Source organism: Vidua chalybeata, chromosome 4, assembly GCF_026979565.1.
Source record: "Vidua chalybeata isolate OUT-0048 chromosome 4, bVidCha1 merged haplotype, whole genome shotgun sequence".
In the NCBI taxonomy this organism is placed as follows: Eukaryota; Metazoa; Chordata; class Aves; order Passeriformes; family Viduidae; genus Vidua; species Vidua chalybeata.
This window is the reverse complement of record NC_071533.1, coordinates 42317293-42335326: the sequence shown is the minus strand read 5'-3', so window position 1 is coordinate 42335326 and position 18034 is coordinate 42317293. Positions and strand designations below refer to the sequence as shown.

Sequence of the window (18034 nt, the reverse complement as noted above, 5' to 3'; positions counted from 1 at the left end):
TGATAACAAACTTCTTGACAATAAAATACATTGAACAGGACTGGCCCTAGAACTGAACCTTGAGGAGCATTGCTGCTGACCAGTCGCCAGCCAGATTTAGCCCTTTTCACTACAACTCATTGAGTCCTGTTTTGATGCAAATAAATATTCTGATAAATTTGAAGCTTAAAATATTGCTGAAGTAGGGACATAATTATATTTCAATAGGTGATTTGATGCAGATTGTTCTCTTTTATCCCGTTTCAGTACCGTTCGGATATGGGATTATACACAAGATGCTTGTATAAATGTTCTTAGTGGACATACAGCTCCAGTACGTGGACTGATGTGGAATCCTGAAATTCCTTACCTTCTAATATCTGGCAGCTGGGACTATACAATTCGAGTCTGGGACACAAGAGATGGAACATGTTTAGACACAGTTTATGATCATGGTGCAGATGTATATGGTAATATCTTTCAAATTTTGTTTTATTTCTGTATTGAAATGCATTCTAATATGTTTTAAAATTTATAAAGTAATTTAATCAAACAGGTTATTAGATAAACTTATTTGACTACACTTTTAAATATCCCCTCTACTAGGATTAACGTGTCATCCTAGTCGTCCATTTACTATGGCATCTTGCTCTCGTGATTCTACTGTGAGACTCTGGTCATTGACACCTCTTATAAACCCTCTACAAATAAATATCTTAACAGACAGATGTTGGGATGACATTATTGGCAATACAGGTAAGCAAATCACATAAGCCATTGTTTTAATTTTCTTTATGTTAATCTTCCTATTCCTTTTTGGTTTAATTTCATATATAAATCTTTGTGTGTGTTAGATCGCGCTGTGGAGTGTGGAGCTCCTCCTTTGCTGTGTGGTAAAGTTTCCAGGGATATTAAACAAGAGTTGGAAAAATTGTCAGGAAGTCCTCAAGGAAAAAAACTAAGGTGGTTTTCAGAATTTTTTTCAGTAAGTATTCTTCAAATTAAGGATGTTGTCAATGTGCATGACTTTCTTTTCTGAAGTCAATCTCCAAAATTGAGATTTCTTTTTTCTCTACCATTTTTTTCTCTCTTTCTTGAAGGGGGCTTAGAAAATAGGCAGAAATAAGTTCATTTCTTAACAGGTCGGCATATAAAAATGTCCATGATTGAATTGTTTGTCAGTTGTGAAAAACAAATTTCACTAATTTAGCACTGCAAAAAAGAAACCAGCTTTTTGCAAAGTTAAATTAGTGAAATAATATTATTTTCTATAGGAAAGGTTAATTTGACAGCAATTTGCTATTGAAGAAAATTAAATTATGTGTTTAATCAAACTGCATTAGAGTTTTTAAAAGAATACCCTCATTACTGATAAGTTTTGAACTGCCCCAGTGTCTGTGCCCAAACTGCTCTTTATGCTTTAGGAACTGTAGATCCAGATGACCTGTGCCTCAGTATCCATCTATTGACTTTTCTCCATTGCATAGTAATGTTTTCTATAAGTCATTGCAGCCTGTCAGTGCAAATGAGTTAAAAAATATTGAATCCTGCGAGTTCTTACCTGAATAGGAGCTGCACTTGAGGTACGACAAGGACAAAATTGCTTGGAACTACAGGTTCTACTACTGCTGGAACTTGTGTCAAACAGTGTTGTAATTGAAATCAAAACACTGATCTAAAAAGACCTAGTTCATCCAAAATATTTGGTTTGAGTTCTAGCTACATTGAAGTGTATAATTTAGAAATGATGAAACAATATTTCTCAATTTCAAACTTAGACATTTTCTCTTTTGTTAAAAATATATTTATGGAATTCCTTGTTTTACAGAAGTTATAAATTTTGATTTCCATTGTTGATTTGACAGTAAAACTATTTTAAGAATACTTTAATTTTCCAAGAACAAAAGCTTTTTTGATCAGGTATGGTCAGTGCTTTTTGAGTCCAGAAATTAGGTATTGTGCTAAACAATGAGGAGTCTAATAAGAGTTTTAGTGGACAGAAAAAAGAGAGAGTAGTCTTTTTTTGGTTTTTTTTTTTGTTTTAGTTTGTTTTTTTTTTTTTTTTTTTTTTTTTTTTTTTTTGTTTGTTTTTTTTTTTGGGGGTTTTTTTTTTTTGGGAGGGGGGTGGGGGGTAAGGTTTCCCTAGTAGGATTTTATGCTTTTTACCAGCTCAGAAATAATTGGACTTCTAAACTCATGATCCTGTTATTCTTAGAAAAGCTTCTTTAGGTCAAAGGTTTAATGATTTTTTTAAGCTTTTGAATACTCACTCTCTTCTAGAGTTATTCAGTGTTAAACTGTTGTCCTGTTTCTACAGAAGGGTTGATTCAAAGGCTAGACCAATAGAAATGCTTAAAATTTATTTTAAAAAATTATTTTGTGCATATACTGTTATACTATATGTGTCTATTTTAAAATTTACTATTAAGATAGTAAACCAGGTTGTGACATTAAAGCCTTGAAGCCCTTTTCTACTTGGCCCATACCTTTGTTTTACAGAAAGTAGTAAACAAGTCCTGGGTGAGCTCCTGCATGGCAGCAGCTGACTGTTGGTTTGTGCCAGCAGGAGACACAAGATAGCTTGTATTTATTTGAGAGCAAAAGGGAAAACTAATGGCTCAGCTATGAGCCCTCAGCTATGTCCACACATAACCTAGTATGTTCATGGATCTCACTGTATCTTTACAGCCTTCAAGAAGACTGAAGGACTTGTAGTCTCTTGAACTAACTCATGTTTGCATAATAAAGGTTCTAATATTGAAATTGTCTGAAATTGTATTTCTTGGAGTTGACTGATTAATGTTTTCCAATATCTTTAGAAGTTGTTTCTCTCTTGAACATAACTGTAATAAAACTCTTCCCTAACAATTTTAGCCTCCAGGAGGCAGCAAAAATTTATGGGATTTGGTTGCTGTAATAAAGGGACAGGATGACAGTTTGCTTCCACAAAACTACTGCAAAGGAATTATGCATATGAAACACCTCATTAGATTTAGACTGGTAAGTGAAGCACAAACAGTATGTGAAAATGGTTGTTAGTCCATATAGTATTTCACTATTTAAAAATAACATTCAATGCTTTACAAAAGCTCACAACTTCATCCAAAGATATTTGTGTAATACCAGTTCTTCACTGCAATACTAGTCTTAAAATAGTATCTAGCTGTACATAGTATCATCCATACTTAGTGTTAAAATCCTAGGTTACAGTTATTAACTAGAAAAGCATTTTTCAAAACAAAAGCAATTGCAAGGAATTATCACTACAGTTTCAGTTATGAAGTGATTTGCCTTGCCTTTTATATACACTGTATTTCTATGTCCAGTAAAGTCAAATTATTTGTTTGTATAAACATGAAGTGTGTAGCTATGTTCAGATGCACAGTTAGAGGAATTAATGTCTGAAAATGAGGAAGGGTCAGCAGAAATATGTTCTGTAGCTCTCTAGAAGAAGGAATGGCAAGAAACTGTCCTTAATACAGATATGCAGCTTGAGTGACTTGGATGAGAAAAGGAAAATCAAGTACTAGGCCATAAATTTATTAGTAGCTGCATTTATGAATATGCAACCAGATACACAGTTTGTGTAGAATATGAAGATTCATCATTCTGTCAGGAAGTTTGTAGGAGTACTAAAGAATCCCATATTCTAATGATTGGATTGTAAATAGAGGAAAGATGATCTACTGGTATGAATCAGGGAATGCACTTTCCAGCCCCAGGGCTAATACTTGCCAGGTATCACCTGTTGCTTGCTGTTACATGCTGTCTCTTTTGTAAAATCACAGGCTCTTTTAGAGTGTCCTATGTTCCTTATGACTCTCAAGTGATTAAAGTTTATTAGTGTTGTTAACTGTAATAATAGCAGCTGCTCTGCTAATCCTATGAAGCTCTGTTTGGGTGTCCATGTGTCCAAAAAAACAGTTTTTTCAGCCAGTTAGCCTGAGAAGACATTAAATATTGACTTCTGCATTGCCAGCAGTCTGTTTACCCCTGCAAAATGATTTCATGCATTTGTAACTCCAGTGACCTAGAGTAACTACAGTAATTGCTGGTCATTCAAACACCGGATTAAGTGTTCACTTTAATTAAAAGCATTTTTTCCCCTTCTTGCTGACACAATCTTGTTTGAAAGCTTTAAGAGAAAGTAAGGGGTAGGGTAATGCTGACTGCTTGTTAAGGACTGCTAATACTCTCTTTTCCTTAGGAAACTAAATAATGGCACTGCAGCACCTATACATTTCAGGATGAAGTAAGGATGTAGAGCAGCTCTGTTTTTTCTGTTTTTAGTACACAGAGAGGATGCATTGGAGACTTCAGCATGTAAATAATAAAAAAAATATAGAGGTGCTGAGGAAAAAAATTATTATAGTATGTATTAAAAAAAAAACCAACAGATTCTTGGGAGCTGTCATTGGTCTACATGGCAGTTTACTTTGGTGAAGAATGTTCAAAATTTGTTCTCCATCTTCCATATATGGTACTGCAAAGTCATGAATAACGAAAAGCTATCATTGTGCTTTGATGATAGAATTCAACTGAGAATTCTTGAAATGGGAATCTCCCTGTGTTGGTTTTTTTTTAGCCTGTACATATAATTCTGTTGCTGCCTGTTTCTCAGACTCTGCCAGATGAAGAAATTTAGTCTTATTTTCCCAACTAATATAAAAATTGCAGAAGTTGGGAATATAAATAATTTTTTGGCCATAAGGCTAATGGGGCATGACAGGTCAGATCACAGAGCTTATTGTCTAACAGTTAAGCCTAATGTCTTTGTTACTCCTTTGTGTGGACATTATTATAATGGTAATATGTACAATTTTCAGCCCTGTATGGTTTATGTTCACAATTTTTTTTTTAAGTTTCAAAATATCAAGATTTTTATGAGGGACATCTGGATGAATGATTATTATATATGACAATAAAAAAAATAATTTATTATAGGAAGATAATAAATAAAAATGTATATGAACCATAAAATACTAACACATTTACTTTAACAGCATAAATACAGTTCACTGTAATCTCATTGAAATCTCCTTCAATTAGCCTTTTTGCTAAAGAATTTTTTTCTTAAATTGTAACCTTTATATTCTGCTGTAATATTTAGCAATAGTTCATTCTTAAGGAAACTTTTTTCATTACAGAAAACTTCTTAATCTTTTTTTTTTTTTTCCTCAGTCCAAGGCACAAGAACTGACAACAGTAAAGATGTCTAAATTTGGAGGTGGTATTGGTGCACCAAGCAAAGAGGAAAGACTCAAAGAAGCTGCAGAAATACATTTAAGATTAGGACAAATTCAGCGATATTGTGAGCTAATGGTAGAACTTGGAGAGGTAAAATATCAGAACACTATTGAAGAATAAAAAAAATACAAAGGTTTCTGAAAACCAGCTACCCTAGCAAAGATGGGGAGGCAATGAATGGGTCACAAGTCCCCAAAAAACTAATATTGTCCCACTTATTTTTAACATATGCAGTGTAAAGCATAAATCATTCCTTATTTAACTCTTGAGAAATATATTTTTAATGGAAGAAAAGTTACACTCATTTAAAATATGGTTGCTTCTCAAATGAAAATTATCAAGTTAATTGTATTACTGCTTTCTTCTAGTGGGACAAAGCTCTCTCGGTTGCACCTGGTGTATCAATGAAATATTGGAGGAAGTTAATGCAAAGGTAAGTTAATTAAAATGTGATGGCAAATTGTAGCTTCAGTTCATAAAAGGACACAGACAAGTAGGAAGGATGGATACTATTACCAGATATTCTTGTTACAGCATTCTAGTGATGTTACTTTTTGTTCAGTAAGCTTTGGGATAGAACTGTGGAGGATTTCAACAATAACTCTGTGTACAAGAATCAAAGGGTTGAACATAAATTGCAACTTTATAAACTCTTTAGGGGCAGTATTCACAGTTTGTAAGTCTGGAAAGGCAGATGGTTTCAGTGAACTTTATTCGGCTTCACTCAACAGCTATCCCATGTAGTTAAGTTTGGTGATTGTTCACATATATGGTTCTTTCTTGTTTATTTATTCATTTGTTTAATTAGGAGAGCTGATCAGTTAATTCAGGAAGAAAATGATGATGTCATCCCATACTGTATAGCTACTGGAGATGTGAAGAAACTGGTTTCTTTCTTTACTTCAAGAGGTCAGCTTAAAGAGGCTCTACTTGTTGCACAGGTATTACTACCAGTATATATACCAGTGTGGGAGATGTATTTAGCTCTTAGCTTGTAAGTCAGAATATTTAAAAGGCATATTTAAAAGGCAAAATAGCTGAATAATGATGCCCTAGTCTTTACTTACACGTGGTATTGACCAGTTTTTATACAGAAATCATAAGAAGGAGTTACCTCATGTTTGCAGATTTAAAGCCTGATTCTTCTAAACTGCAATCAAATGACCCTAATGAAACTGATGTGTTCAATTTCAATTGAAATGGAACCTGATTTTCAACAGCTGGTATTACCCTTAATGTCAAATTCATGTGGGATTTGATTTATCCTGAATTTCTACTGAAAAATCATCTTTATATTTTAGCTAAATAGCTGAATAATGTACAGAATGTAACATTGACACATGCTTAGATTGTTTTGAACTATAGTTCAAACTATAGTGTTTGAACTTTAAAGCAAGTTAAAGCTCCATAAAGATCTTAATTTTTCATGTAAGAGAGGTATTGCAGAGCTACTACAATTCATAGAATAGTCTTTGTCTCAAAGGTTTAATAAGATAATAATGAGTAACAAAATGCCAGGATTTACCTTCCCTTGTAACTGAGGCCTGAAGTTTAAGGCTGTTATCCCAGCTACATCTTAAAGCATGTGAAAGAATAAAAAAAAAAAAAAAAAAAAAATCACAGAATCAATTAGGTTCGAAAAGATCTCTGAAATCACTGAGTTCAACCCTTGACCAACCACCACTTTGTCAGCTGATTTCATTTTAACCCACACTGATCTCTTTGTATTTAATGTTAGAAATAAATTATTGTCAGATACAAAGAAAAGTTTACTGTAAGACACTATATGCCAAATCTTTCCAGATTTGCTGGTATACCTGCTGAGAAGTATCTGTGGACTTCATTCTTCCCTCAGAGCTGCTTGCTCCTTGGAGTGTAAAAATCAAGCTTGTAGCCTTCACCATCTATTATATCCAAATGCTGAAGAATCTGGCACAAATGCATAGGAAGGAAGAAGTCTTTTGCTATGGTAGAATTCTTGTATGGCTAGATAAAACTAGCTAGCTAAATCTTAGCTATGAATAAGTTCATTAGTTTAAACATTCAAACATTTTCTTTGTTATAACTGGGATTTAGAAAGTTCTTTATATATCTTAGATTATTTTTATTGTTATAGAAAAATTTCATTTCATCTTCAGTTTGTATTCTGCATTAATTAATCTATATTTTATTCACTTCCAGGCAGCTTGTGAAGGAAATATACAGACGTTACCACTCTCCACAACAAGTGGAACTTCAAATTCTGGTGGAAACAATACGGATGATTATAATGAGTAAGTTGTTCTAGTTTATAACTATAAACCTCATTTTACTGCAGAGTGTAAAGTCATTAAGGGTGACAAAGCATAGTGGTTTAATTTGGCATCAGCAATGTAGAGTTCAACAAAGTATTGCATCTTCTAGTACTTAGTAGAGTTACTAACTACCTGATGCTACACTAATTCCCCTATTGTGCCTCCTGGCACAAAATGGATTTTTCATATGTGTGTATTATAATTATAAACGTCCTTTTCACTTGCTCAATATGTAAGATGCATTCCTGTGCACTAAAATATATAGCATATTAACTGAGAACTTCTGGCGAGTAGATTTAGATTAACAAGTGTCTATGATCCCGTGGTATAACACATAATCTCCTCCAGAAACTTTGCTGTTTGTCACCAGTGAAGGTTCTGATAACATAAAATAAAATCAAACTAAGAGAGTAGGTTTAGATTAGATATTAGGAAAAAATTCTTTACTGTGAGGCATTGGAACAGGTTGCCCAGAGAAGCTGTGGCTGCCCCATCTCTGGAAGTATTCAAGGTCAGGTTGGATGTGACTTTGAGTAACCGAGTCTAGGGGAAGGCATCCCTGTCCATGGCAGGATGCTTGGAACAGAATGATCTCTAAGGACCCTTCCAACACAAGCCATTTTATGATTCTATGATTCTCATTGTCCAGGCTCATAAAAAAAAAACAAATATGCACCTCTCATTGTCTAGAACAGCACTCAAAACCCTGAATTACATTATCAAGTTATAGTTGTAGTAACAAAAACAGTTTGGAGGCTGTGTAGTTACTTCATTTACATGAGCAGTTTTTGAGCAATTAGAGAAGTACTAGTGTCAAGTTTACAGGTACACTTTAGATATCCAAATATTTGATTTTCCTTCTGTCAATCTGAAGAGACATTTCCTACTGATGGAAAACTATGGGAAACTGACCCACCTCAGTATACACCAGCACAAGTAGTGGATGAAGCTCAAACAGATTGCATTTTTCAAGCTACTAGTGTCATTATCTGTGAGCCAAATATAGCAACTTCTAGGGTACAGAAGCAAATGTGGTGAATTTTACATAAATCAAGACCCAAGGCACTCCAACCTTCAAGTGACCTTGCAGAATTCATTTTTTGTTCTTGCAGACTCCTGCAGAAGGTCAGTAAAGAACTGGCAGATTGGTATTTCCAGGATGGCCGTGCAGTGCTGGCAGCATGTTGTCATCTGGCTGTTGAAAATATAGAGGTAATTTTTTTTTTCTTTAATGATGAAAAAGCCAACATTTACTTCCTTTCTACATCTCTACACATTTTTTAAAATGTATGTATCACATTCTAAAATTGTATTTGGCATTTGATTTTTTTTATATTTATGGAGAATTAGGTAGTTTTATTATTAAAGTTAGTAGCAGAACTCCCTTGATTCTATTAAATTCAAGGTTTCTCTCATGCACAGAAGGTAACATGTTGCTGCTGAATTTTATTTACAATATCTTGTTATATTAAACAATATAAGATACTTAAGTATCTTAGATATATACATCTAAGTGTTACTGTTTATGATGACCCAAAATACCCATTCAGAACTGGAAGTTATTGTGCTAAAAAAGATGCACTCATCCACCTTGACAAATCTGCAGTCTAAATTAATAAGTATATAGGAAAAAAAATACCCCACCCCTCAGTAGAAAAATAGAACTGACATGTAGGAAACATTTTATTATGTTTTTTATTTGCTTGTAGTTTTACAAATTGTTTCTTTTCCTCATTTTATCTGGATTTTGTTATTGCTGAATTAACATGTTTTTCCTCCTCTATCCCCCCAAATAAATATAATTCCATCCCAATGAGCTATTCTGAGAGAAACTGAGAATCAGTTAACTCCTATATTTCTAAATAGGCATATTTGAAGTTGTTGTATAGTAGTCTCATATGGTTTGACATTCTGCTATGGCTATCAGTGATTATGCTCAGAGAGAGTAAGAACAGGACAATCTTTCCTGTTTTCTGGGGTTTTTGAGACTCCTTTAATTGAAATTACGCACTCTGAATGCTAGTGTCCTTAAGATTAGACAGGATTCCTAGTATGTATTTTAGTTATTGTATTTGTGTGATCTCTGTAGTTGAATAAAGGAAGATTCTGCTAAAGGAAATCTATTTGGTTGTTTAAAAACACATTAACACATGGTGCATTTACTCATTCAAGAGACCCAAAATATATATAATTGAGTTTAACTATTGCATATTTTGTCCTTCTGTAAAAAGTGTCATAAGTGAATAAAATATGTTCAACATGATGAGTGCCCAAAACTGCTCATGCCCCTTAATGACATCATTTTTTCATTGAGCAAGCTTGCAATGGCAAACCTGATTCGTGGAAATGAACTGGAGCTGGCAATCAGTGTGGGTACTGTCTTGGGAGAAAGTGCAGCACAAGCAACACATTATGCCCTAGAATTACTAGCAAGAAAATGTATGGCAGTAATAACATGGTAAGAATTTCTTAATCCAAATAAGATTTTTTAAATTTTCTCCCTGATAAAGCAATCAAGGTGTTTCATTGTGAAACTTTTGTAGAGATCAAACCACCATAGAAAGGGAGAATAAAAATTGCTGCTTGAATAAGAATTGCTATATTAGACCTTTGAAGTACAAGGCATGCAAATGTTCTGTTTTAATCTCAAAATATATTATGTATGCATTGTAAATGAGAGAGGAGTCATTGTCAGAGTATGAAACCCACTGAAAAAAACCCTAGCTACTTGGGCAATAGGTAGCTTATGAAGTCCTAGTTTGTACTGAGTAAAAAGAACTGGATCAAAAAAAGTAAGGCTAGAACTGAGTTAAAAAGTCAAAAGGAAGAGCTCAAGGATATGTGAAATGATTTTTAAGTACTTGATTGAAAAATATAAAACTGTGAGTCTGAGGAATTGTCTTTTAATGCTGTTAGGAACACAAGACTCCTGCAAAGATCTAAGGATGAAACAGGATTCTATTTAATTCTGCAGAAGTAACTTCTCTCTTGCATATAGGGGAAGCCTTTTGTGGTAAATTTTCTTTTCCTCATTGTAATGGTTTTACTTGGAAGAATACAACTTCTTGTTTTTTATCTAACAATGAAAAAGCAGAAAACCCTTCTAAGATGTATTTGGCAGCTGTATAACTAGTTTGTAATTAACATTTCACAGAAAATGTGTACTTAAACAGTTAAAGATCATTTTTTCTCTACAGTTAGTATTTGCTAATGTATCTAGAGGTAGCCTGGGAGAAACTCCTCTCTACAGAACATTTAGCTTTCATTAGACAATGAAGCATTGTAGAAAAAGATAAAATAAGAAACTGGTGACTTGCTGCTTTCATTTTGCAGTGGTTTTGCATGTCTGCATTGCACCAGTCTTAATAGGTTTGTTTTGGCAACCCCATCTCCAGCTTTTAAGGTGTCTGAAGCTCCTTCATTGTTAAGGGTGATTTTTATGTAGCCTCCAATAAGAAGCACTGGATGTGGAGTTAAAAAAACAGTGTATATTTTTTTCCAGATCCATAACAAAAGCTTGTTCTGATCTCAGGGCTGTAATTAGAGCTTATAATGGTATGGCATTCATGTAAACTTACAGTATGTGTACACTGAAGTCTACATGGTGATAAAGTCTATAAGTGATAAAAATTTTAAATGGTATACTGCATATTGCCCAAGTATACATCTGGATTTTTCAATGGGTTTCACACATTGTACTAAACACCTTGCAATCCTGGATTCTGATTTGCAGCCATTGCAGTATATTTTTTATATTCTGTAGGAAAATATCAGAGATTCATGAATCTCTTTGTTTTGTAATAAAGAGATTTTCTCACAGCATAATCCCCTTGGTTAACTGCACTCATAAGATGACATATAGGGAAGCTGGAGTTCAAGGGTCTCTGATATTTGAAGGGCTCCCTTTTTATTTTTACTGGTTGTTATGCTTAAGGATATCCATCAGAAACAATTCACTGTAACAAAGCACTTTATTGTAGACAGCAAAAGGAATACCGGAAGGATCCTGATGGATTCATAAAGAAATCAGTTACTGGTGGAATGTTGCTTGGGTTTTGGTTGGCTGTTTTTAAAAATGCTCTAAAATATAAAATCAAGCCAAAAAAATGATTTAAAACTAAACTTTCACGCACTTTCCCAAATCTAGAGCCTTGAGAAAATGTGTGAGTGTTTAAGGACACATTTTTATTTGTATTTAACACCTAAATACTGTCAAAAGCAACTTTCTACTGTTGAAAAAGCTAGTCATATTTTACCTGAGATACTGAGCTCTGCATATGTAAACTCAGCCACCTCATTTTGATCTTTATACTCAACAGTGTTTTCAGTTTGATTCTTAAAAATCATTCCAGTTTCTTAAAAATTCCAGATTCTTAAAAATAATTTCAGTTAGCACAATTTGTAGGCCATTATCTTCTTTGAATTATTTTTTTTCAAATGAACATAGGATTTCAGTTTTTCGACAATTTCTAATCACTTTAAAAAAGTTTAAATTCCTTATGAAGATTAGTACATATGAGTGACTGATCTTGAAAATAGCTTAAGAACTTGTGAAATATCCTAGATCCTGAAAGAATGTTTCTGTAACTTGGAAAAGTGGCTATTACACATTAGTAATATCACAGATTTTCTAAAGACCTTTTGGCATGAGTTTCTTTGTGTTGTCAGAAGGCATAAAATAGAAAGCTGTTTTTTTGTTTTTGCTGTTGAAGTCGGTTACCTGACCCATAGATTTGCTGCTGTAGTTCAATTATTTTCTATCAGATATTTCTTTTGTAAAATAATACAAAATTTCATTCAATACTATTTCAATATCTTCCTTTTAGCTTCCCATCACTTGGATACAGGTATTTTGCTTTTTTGGAGAATGTTTAAGCTTATTTTTCTCATAATAGAGTCACAAGCTTTTCAAATTTCTCTAAGTGTCCAAATTTTTCATTGTGATTAATACTTGAAAGTGAGATAGAAAGCAGTTGCAAATAATGGATAATAGCTTACTTGAACATTTTTAAGCTAAGGACCATATTCTGAAAATCCAGAGGAAATCAGTAGGATTTTTAGCCTTACAGAGGGGCAAGTCAGTTTTGAGGTTCACAGGAGAAATGATGAATAGAAGAGTCACAGAATAACCAGTCATTAAAACTTAAATAGAACAATATCCAAATAATTTCCTAATATTATACGTTCCCTTCAGCTGTTTGTTGTATGAAGGATAGGGTAACAAATGGTAAAAAGTTTATGAAAATGTGAGAAATATCAGTTTGCTAAAATAGTTTTCCTTTGAGAAGGATGAAAATAAGTATCACATTTTTTTTCCCATATAATCTCTCTATTTCAATGTTACATGAGCACCAAGCCATTCTGGATGACCGAGAAATGTCCTATGTTGATGTCATGAAGCTTTAAAAGCCTGGAATTTTGAGGATGGTTTCATGACACAGAACCACATTATCATCTTTTCTTCTCTCAAGTTAGAGGGTTCCCACTCTCCTTTCCAATCCCTGCTCACATATTCTTCCATTTCACTTTAAGATGGCTCTGAGGCTTAAGAATTGCACAGCTGTTTAATTCAACCAACTAAAGCAACAGAAAAGTAGTGAATGACTTTCCCAATAAGATGAATAATTAAGCCTCATTTATTGAGCAAAAATAGTCTTAGAGACTGAGCTTGCTTCTGGCACTTCTCTGGAAATAGTATTTTTTCAGTAAACTCTTCTTTTATAAGGAGTGTAAAAGAGAAAATTGTTTCCTTCTATTACAAACCAACAAGAGTAACAATATGTCATCTTTTGTTTGTGCAGGGATTTAGCAGTTGATCTTCTTATGATGATTCCTGATAATAAACTGCAGTTAGTAAAACTATGTGCTTTTTATCCTGGATGCATAGCAGAAATAAATGACCTGCATGAAAAGGTACAATGTAGAAGAGTTTACCTGAATCTAATAAGGTTTTGTACTGATTTATTTACTAACTTCAAAAAACATAAGGATATATAAAACCAGGGATGAATTTGTCTCTACCGTCTTATATGTAACATATTCTTTTCTCCTCTATTAGTCTTTGTTGACTTTATTTTCAGTATTGTAAAATAAATTTAGTTCTTCATTTCTATCCTTGGTGCAGTCTTTTCCTGACACATGTTACTTTCTGAAGTAGCTTATGATTTTCAGAATTACCTGTCAGTGTGATTTATAACCTACTAGAGTGCAGCCTAATCATGTTTTGGCAGATCAGCTTTCTGTAGTCTGAATTGTTTTGTTTCTGTAATGTCCACTCTTCAGCAGCAGAAAGGTCTGCTTTGGATGTACTCCCTTAGGGTGCAACTCAGACTGCACATTTATTAAACAGTAGTAAAAACGTCACAAAAACACTAGTAATGAAAATTGGTACTGCTTAAATTAAAGTTACAGAGCCTTTTCCAGTGTTGCTCTGGTCTAGATTACTTTCTTAATGTGCATTATATGCAGGTATGTCTTTCAAGGACTCCTTCAGAGAGAATTTTTTCTTATTGTTGTGTGCAAATATCAGTATTTCTCAGCATCTTAGAGAAGTGTTTGAACATTTCAGTAATTTTCTGGCAAAATATTTGTTTTCTAGTGTAATCTTCCTGATGTGGAAGAATGTATGCGAGTGGCAGAGACAATGCAGGCAGAGGGGGATGTATTTGAAACAATGAAGTACTATCTGTTAAGCACAGAACCTGAAAAGGCTCTCCCTGTTGGCATTCAGTATGTGAAAGGTAGGTAGCTGGATGAAGACAATTTTAAAGCAAAAGTCATCTGTATAACTTTCCTCATGAGATATTTTTCTTTTTATTTTTCAACAGAACAACTGTGTGGCTCAGATTGGACTTTAGACTCAGTCTTTCCATATCTTGATCTTTTAAGTTACATACGGACTGAACAGTTAATGTTGCCTAAGTGTAGTGAGTGAGTATATTTTCCTGACTTAGAAAAGTGGGACTTTCCTTAAAGGAATCTTTCCAATTGTATATATATAGGTGCACACTGTTAGTATAATTTTTTTTGTTTAACAGAAGAGGGACACAAAACAAATTCCAGCAAGCATGTTTGTTTCCAGTCTGGAGAATAGAATGTGAACTCTCCCAGATTATGAAGGTTTAGCAAGGAAAAAAAAAAGATATTTTACTGCTTCTTTCTCTGTGGAGTATTTACAATGTGTGAATCAATATTAGTCTTATGTGAAGAGCTTCACTTTGATCAGCTCTGGTTTCAGTTTGCTGAAGTGGTATCACAAATCATGTGGGCTTTTATGTCAAAGTGTTAAGGAATGTTGGGCTGTCACTCTCAGAATTAACTCTAAAATAGTTGGATAGCTCTGGTTCACCTTTATGATGGATGGTTGCAGCTAGGCCTAGGTACCTACACAAGTATATGTGTGAAGAATGAAAAGGAGAAAAAAAGTTGGGGAAACTTGGTGAAACTGAAATCTACACTAATATTTGGGGCAGTTTTATTTACATTTAGAGTTCCATCACATTAAAAGTGAGTGATGTTGTTTGTATAACTCTATTTGATTGTGCTTAAAAAATCGCGTTGTATATGCCATTTAAATTTTAATACTAGAGATCAATATGAAGCAGATGGAGTCTGTTTTAACAAGTTCATGACACAGAAAGTAAGCATAATTAGCAAACATATATTCTCCACAAAAGCTGGATGGATAAATTAGGTTTTAAAATTATAACATGAATATGAGCTTGTTTAATGTTTTTCCAAATGCTTGCTGTTTTTGACGATTGATAATTGTTCATTTATAGATTTCGGAATGAGTTGCTGATTTTGTGTGGTTACATTGGTGCTTTACTTGCTATGAGAAGACAGTACAATAGCATTGTACCTGCACTGTATGAGTATACAAGGTAATACTGTGTCATTAATTCTGAGGAATCTCAGTCCTTATTATGACATATACCATACATTGAGCCCACTTCTTCACATCCCATCCCAAAAAAATTAAAACATGTCTTTCCTCTTAGCTATCCTCGTGTCTGAAACTTGGTAAGAGGATTGGGAAAAGGGAAAAGGAGCATTTGTTTGTTGTTGGTTTGTTTTTTCCTTTTCTGAACTAAAGAAATAACAAGATTAAATACAAGCTTTTACAGAAGGGCTATTCTGATATGGATATTGTTAGACAAGTAACAAGCAGTCTTTGAGACTCTGTGATACTTTTGGCTGTAAGGTTTTCAATTACTTATTATGTAAAGAACCAGAGAACAATACCGCTCAAAGTTTCATTCTTGGATTGCCCAATATCTTCAAGACTCACAGAATTTTAGTTTCTGGCCCATCTTAAACTGGACACTTACCTGCTTAAGGTGGACAATTTACATGCTTAAGCAGGACATTTTTAAGATATACCAATACAAAGGAAAGATGGTGGAATTAGGTCAGGTAGTAACTGCCCCCTATATTATATTTTGATAAATAAAAAATGCATCCACTGCAAGGGCTTTGAAACTGCTTTCTGCAAGTGAAACACAGCTGTCCAAATGTATGTATTGAACCATGTTTCTCTACTTGCATTTTACCATATGTGGTACATGCAGGCAAAATGGATCCTTAATTTTAGTAAAGTTGACAATATTAAGAAATAAAAACACATAATAGAGTGGCCTCAAGTTAAAAAAAATACAGCAAATTAAATAAGGTGTAAATGGGGATAATTAAAATAAAATTTAAATCTAAAGCTATACTTCTGTAACTTGTATGAGTATTACTGAAGTTTAATATAGTGTCTATTGTGAGCGATTAATTTATTTCCATAGTTATTCCATATCCAATCAGAAATAGTTTTATTTTACTACTGTCTATCATGTTTTGCTTCTAAGAAAATAGTCATTATTAGGACTAATTAGGACTTTAATTACTTGCATTCCTTTTCAGTCAGCTTTTAAAAAGACGGGAAGTATCTGTACCTTTGAAAATTGAACAGCTTTCTGAGGAATTAGATGCATGGAGAGTTTGCACACAATCAAACAAGTAGGTGGAAAAATATAAAATTACCATGAGTAAGACTAGTAGTATTTAACTATTTCATTGTAAATTTATTCCCTTTGTAAAGTCTGAATGTCACTGCTTTGCGCATCTTAAGTTCTAACACAAATTAGGAAGCCAAGTTGAAAACCAAATTTCTTTTATGTTCCTAGGCCTATGGATGAGTTGCCATGCACCCCGCCGTCTGAATCGCAGAGGGCACTGTATTCAGTACTTGTCTCACGAATGCAGGGGGAGCCTCTGAAAGGAATGGTTGGGCCAGACTGTGTCACTGGATCAAATCTTCCTAGTCATTCAGATGTTCATACCTCTTGTTTGACAGGGCTAAAGATCCAGGTATGGTTTCAGAGAGCTGAAGTATTCTTTCTTGCTGATAGCACTGACTACTTGTGAGGTTGCCATAAATCAAAGGTCCCTCCCACCATTTAGCTGGAAAAAGGTTTACCCTGTTATCACAGGAGCAGAGTTAAAGGTGACAGGCAGTGTCATCTGCTATATAAGAAAGGCTTTGTAAAGAATTGTCCAATCAAACAGTTGTCATTTCCCAAATCCAAAACATTTTAATTTACATGTGAAAGATTTCCTTTGCCAAATGTTGTGTCCAAAGTGCATGCATCTTATTGGCTACTCCCTCACCACAGCTTGAATAAAAGCCAGGAAATTATTTGTCTTCAACCAGATACTAATGTTCTTCTGATTTTGATTTTTATCGCTATGGAAATGCATACTATAAAACTTGGAATTCATGACTGATTAAATCTAGATAATGGAAGACTACATATTCAAATATATTTATTCATCATTTACATTGAGTTTTATGATTAATACTCATTAGTCCTCATAACACCTCTTTAGCATGTCTTGTTATTTTAATAAAGAGAAAATGGAAAGATTCTGAAAACACTACTCCTGACTCCACACAATGCCTCAGTATGAATTTACTTTCCTAGGTGACGCTGAGTCTGTTTCCTCTGTCCAGTGTAAGACGTCAGCCCAAAGATTATCAGGGTGGTTTAGGGACTAAGAGGGATGGATAGTTTTCTGACAAAAATTGGAGTTTACAAAATGCTAGTGGGATTTTTGAGGTAAACAAAATTCTCAACTGCTCACCATCAATCTAAGAAAACTTGCTCTCAACAGTTCCAGATTAGATCAGTGGTCTCTGTCTATGGCTGTACTCCCAACATTTGCTAACAGCCATGTAAATCTGCCAGTGCTATAGTGCATTCAACAAGAATAGCAAATATGGTGTCGCCAGCTTGTCATCTACAGGATCCTTATTTCTGGATTAGCATATGCTAGGAGTCATGGCTTTAGGCATGCAGATCAGCTCAACAATCAAAATCAGTTAATACTAAAGCAGGGAAGTCTACTTGTATGGGTTTACAGGCTTTACATAGTAAGTTTGGAGAGCATAACTCTTTAAGAAAGCACTGAAATTGAACTGCAGCTTTGAGAGCAGATTTTGTCAAAATAATAAATTAGCAAATAGCTGT

General features: G+C 34.0%; 1 protein-coding gene across 7 annotated transcripts in view; it reads left to right on the top strand.

Annotated features, from left to right (window-relative positions):
• Nucleotides 1-18034, top strand: part of WDR17 (WD repeat domain 17) — a 65826-nt gene that overhangs the window by 38365 nt on the left and 9427 nt on the right. For 6 of the 7 annotated variants that reach the window (XM_053939881.1, XM_053939884.1, XM_053939885.1 and 3 more), the window contains 17 exons: nt 247-449; nt 586-735; nt 834-964; nt 2854-2979; nt 5161-5316; nt 5595-5659; nt 6035-6167; nt 7408-7499; nt 8633-8732; nt 9839-9978; nt 12347-12367; nt 13322-13433; nt 14119-14260; nt 14348-14450; nt 15302-15403; nt 16428-16523; nt 16691-16874. In XM_053939881.1, the coding sequence (XP_053795856.1) occupies nt 247-449; nt 586-735; nt 834-964; nt 2854-2979; nt 5161-5316; nt 5595-5659; nt 6035-6167; nt 7408-7499; nt 8633-8732; nt 9839-9978; nt 12347-12367; nt 13322-13433; nt 14119-14260; nt 14348-14450; nt 15302-15403; nt 16428-16523; nt 16691-16874 (2056 nt within the window). The remainder of the gene's footprint in view (nt 1-246; nt 450-585; nt 736-833; nt 965-2853; nt 2980-5160; nt 5317-5594; nt 5660-6034; nt 6168-7407; nt 7500-8632; nt 8733-9838; nt 9979-12346; nt 12368-13321; nt 13434-14118; nt 14261-14347; nt 14451-15301; nt 15404-16427; nt 16524-16690; nt 16875-18034) is intronic. The other variant, XM_053939882.1, reaches the window with a different exon arrangement.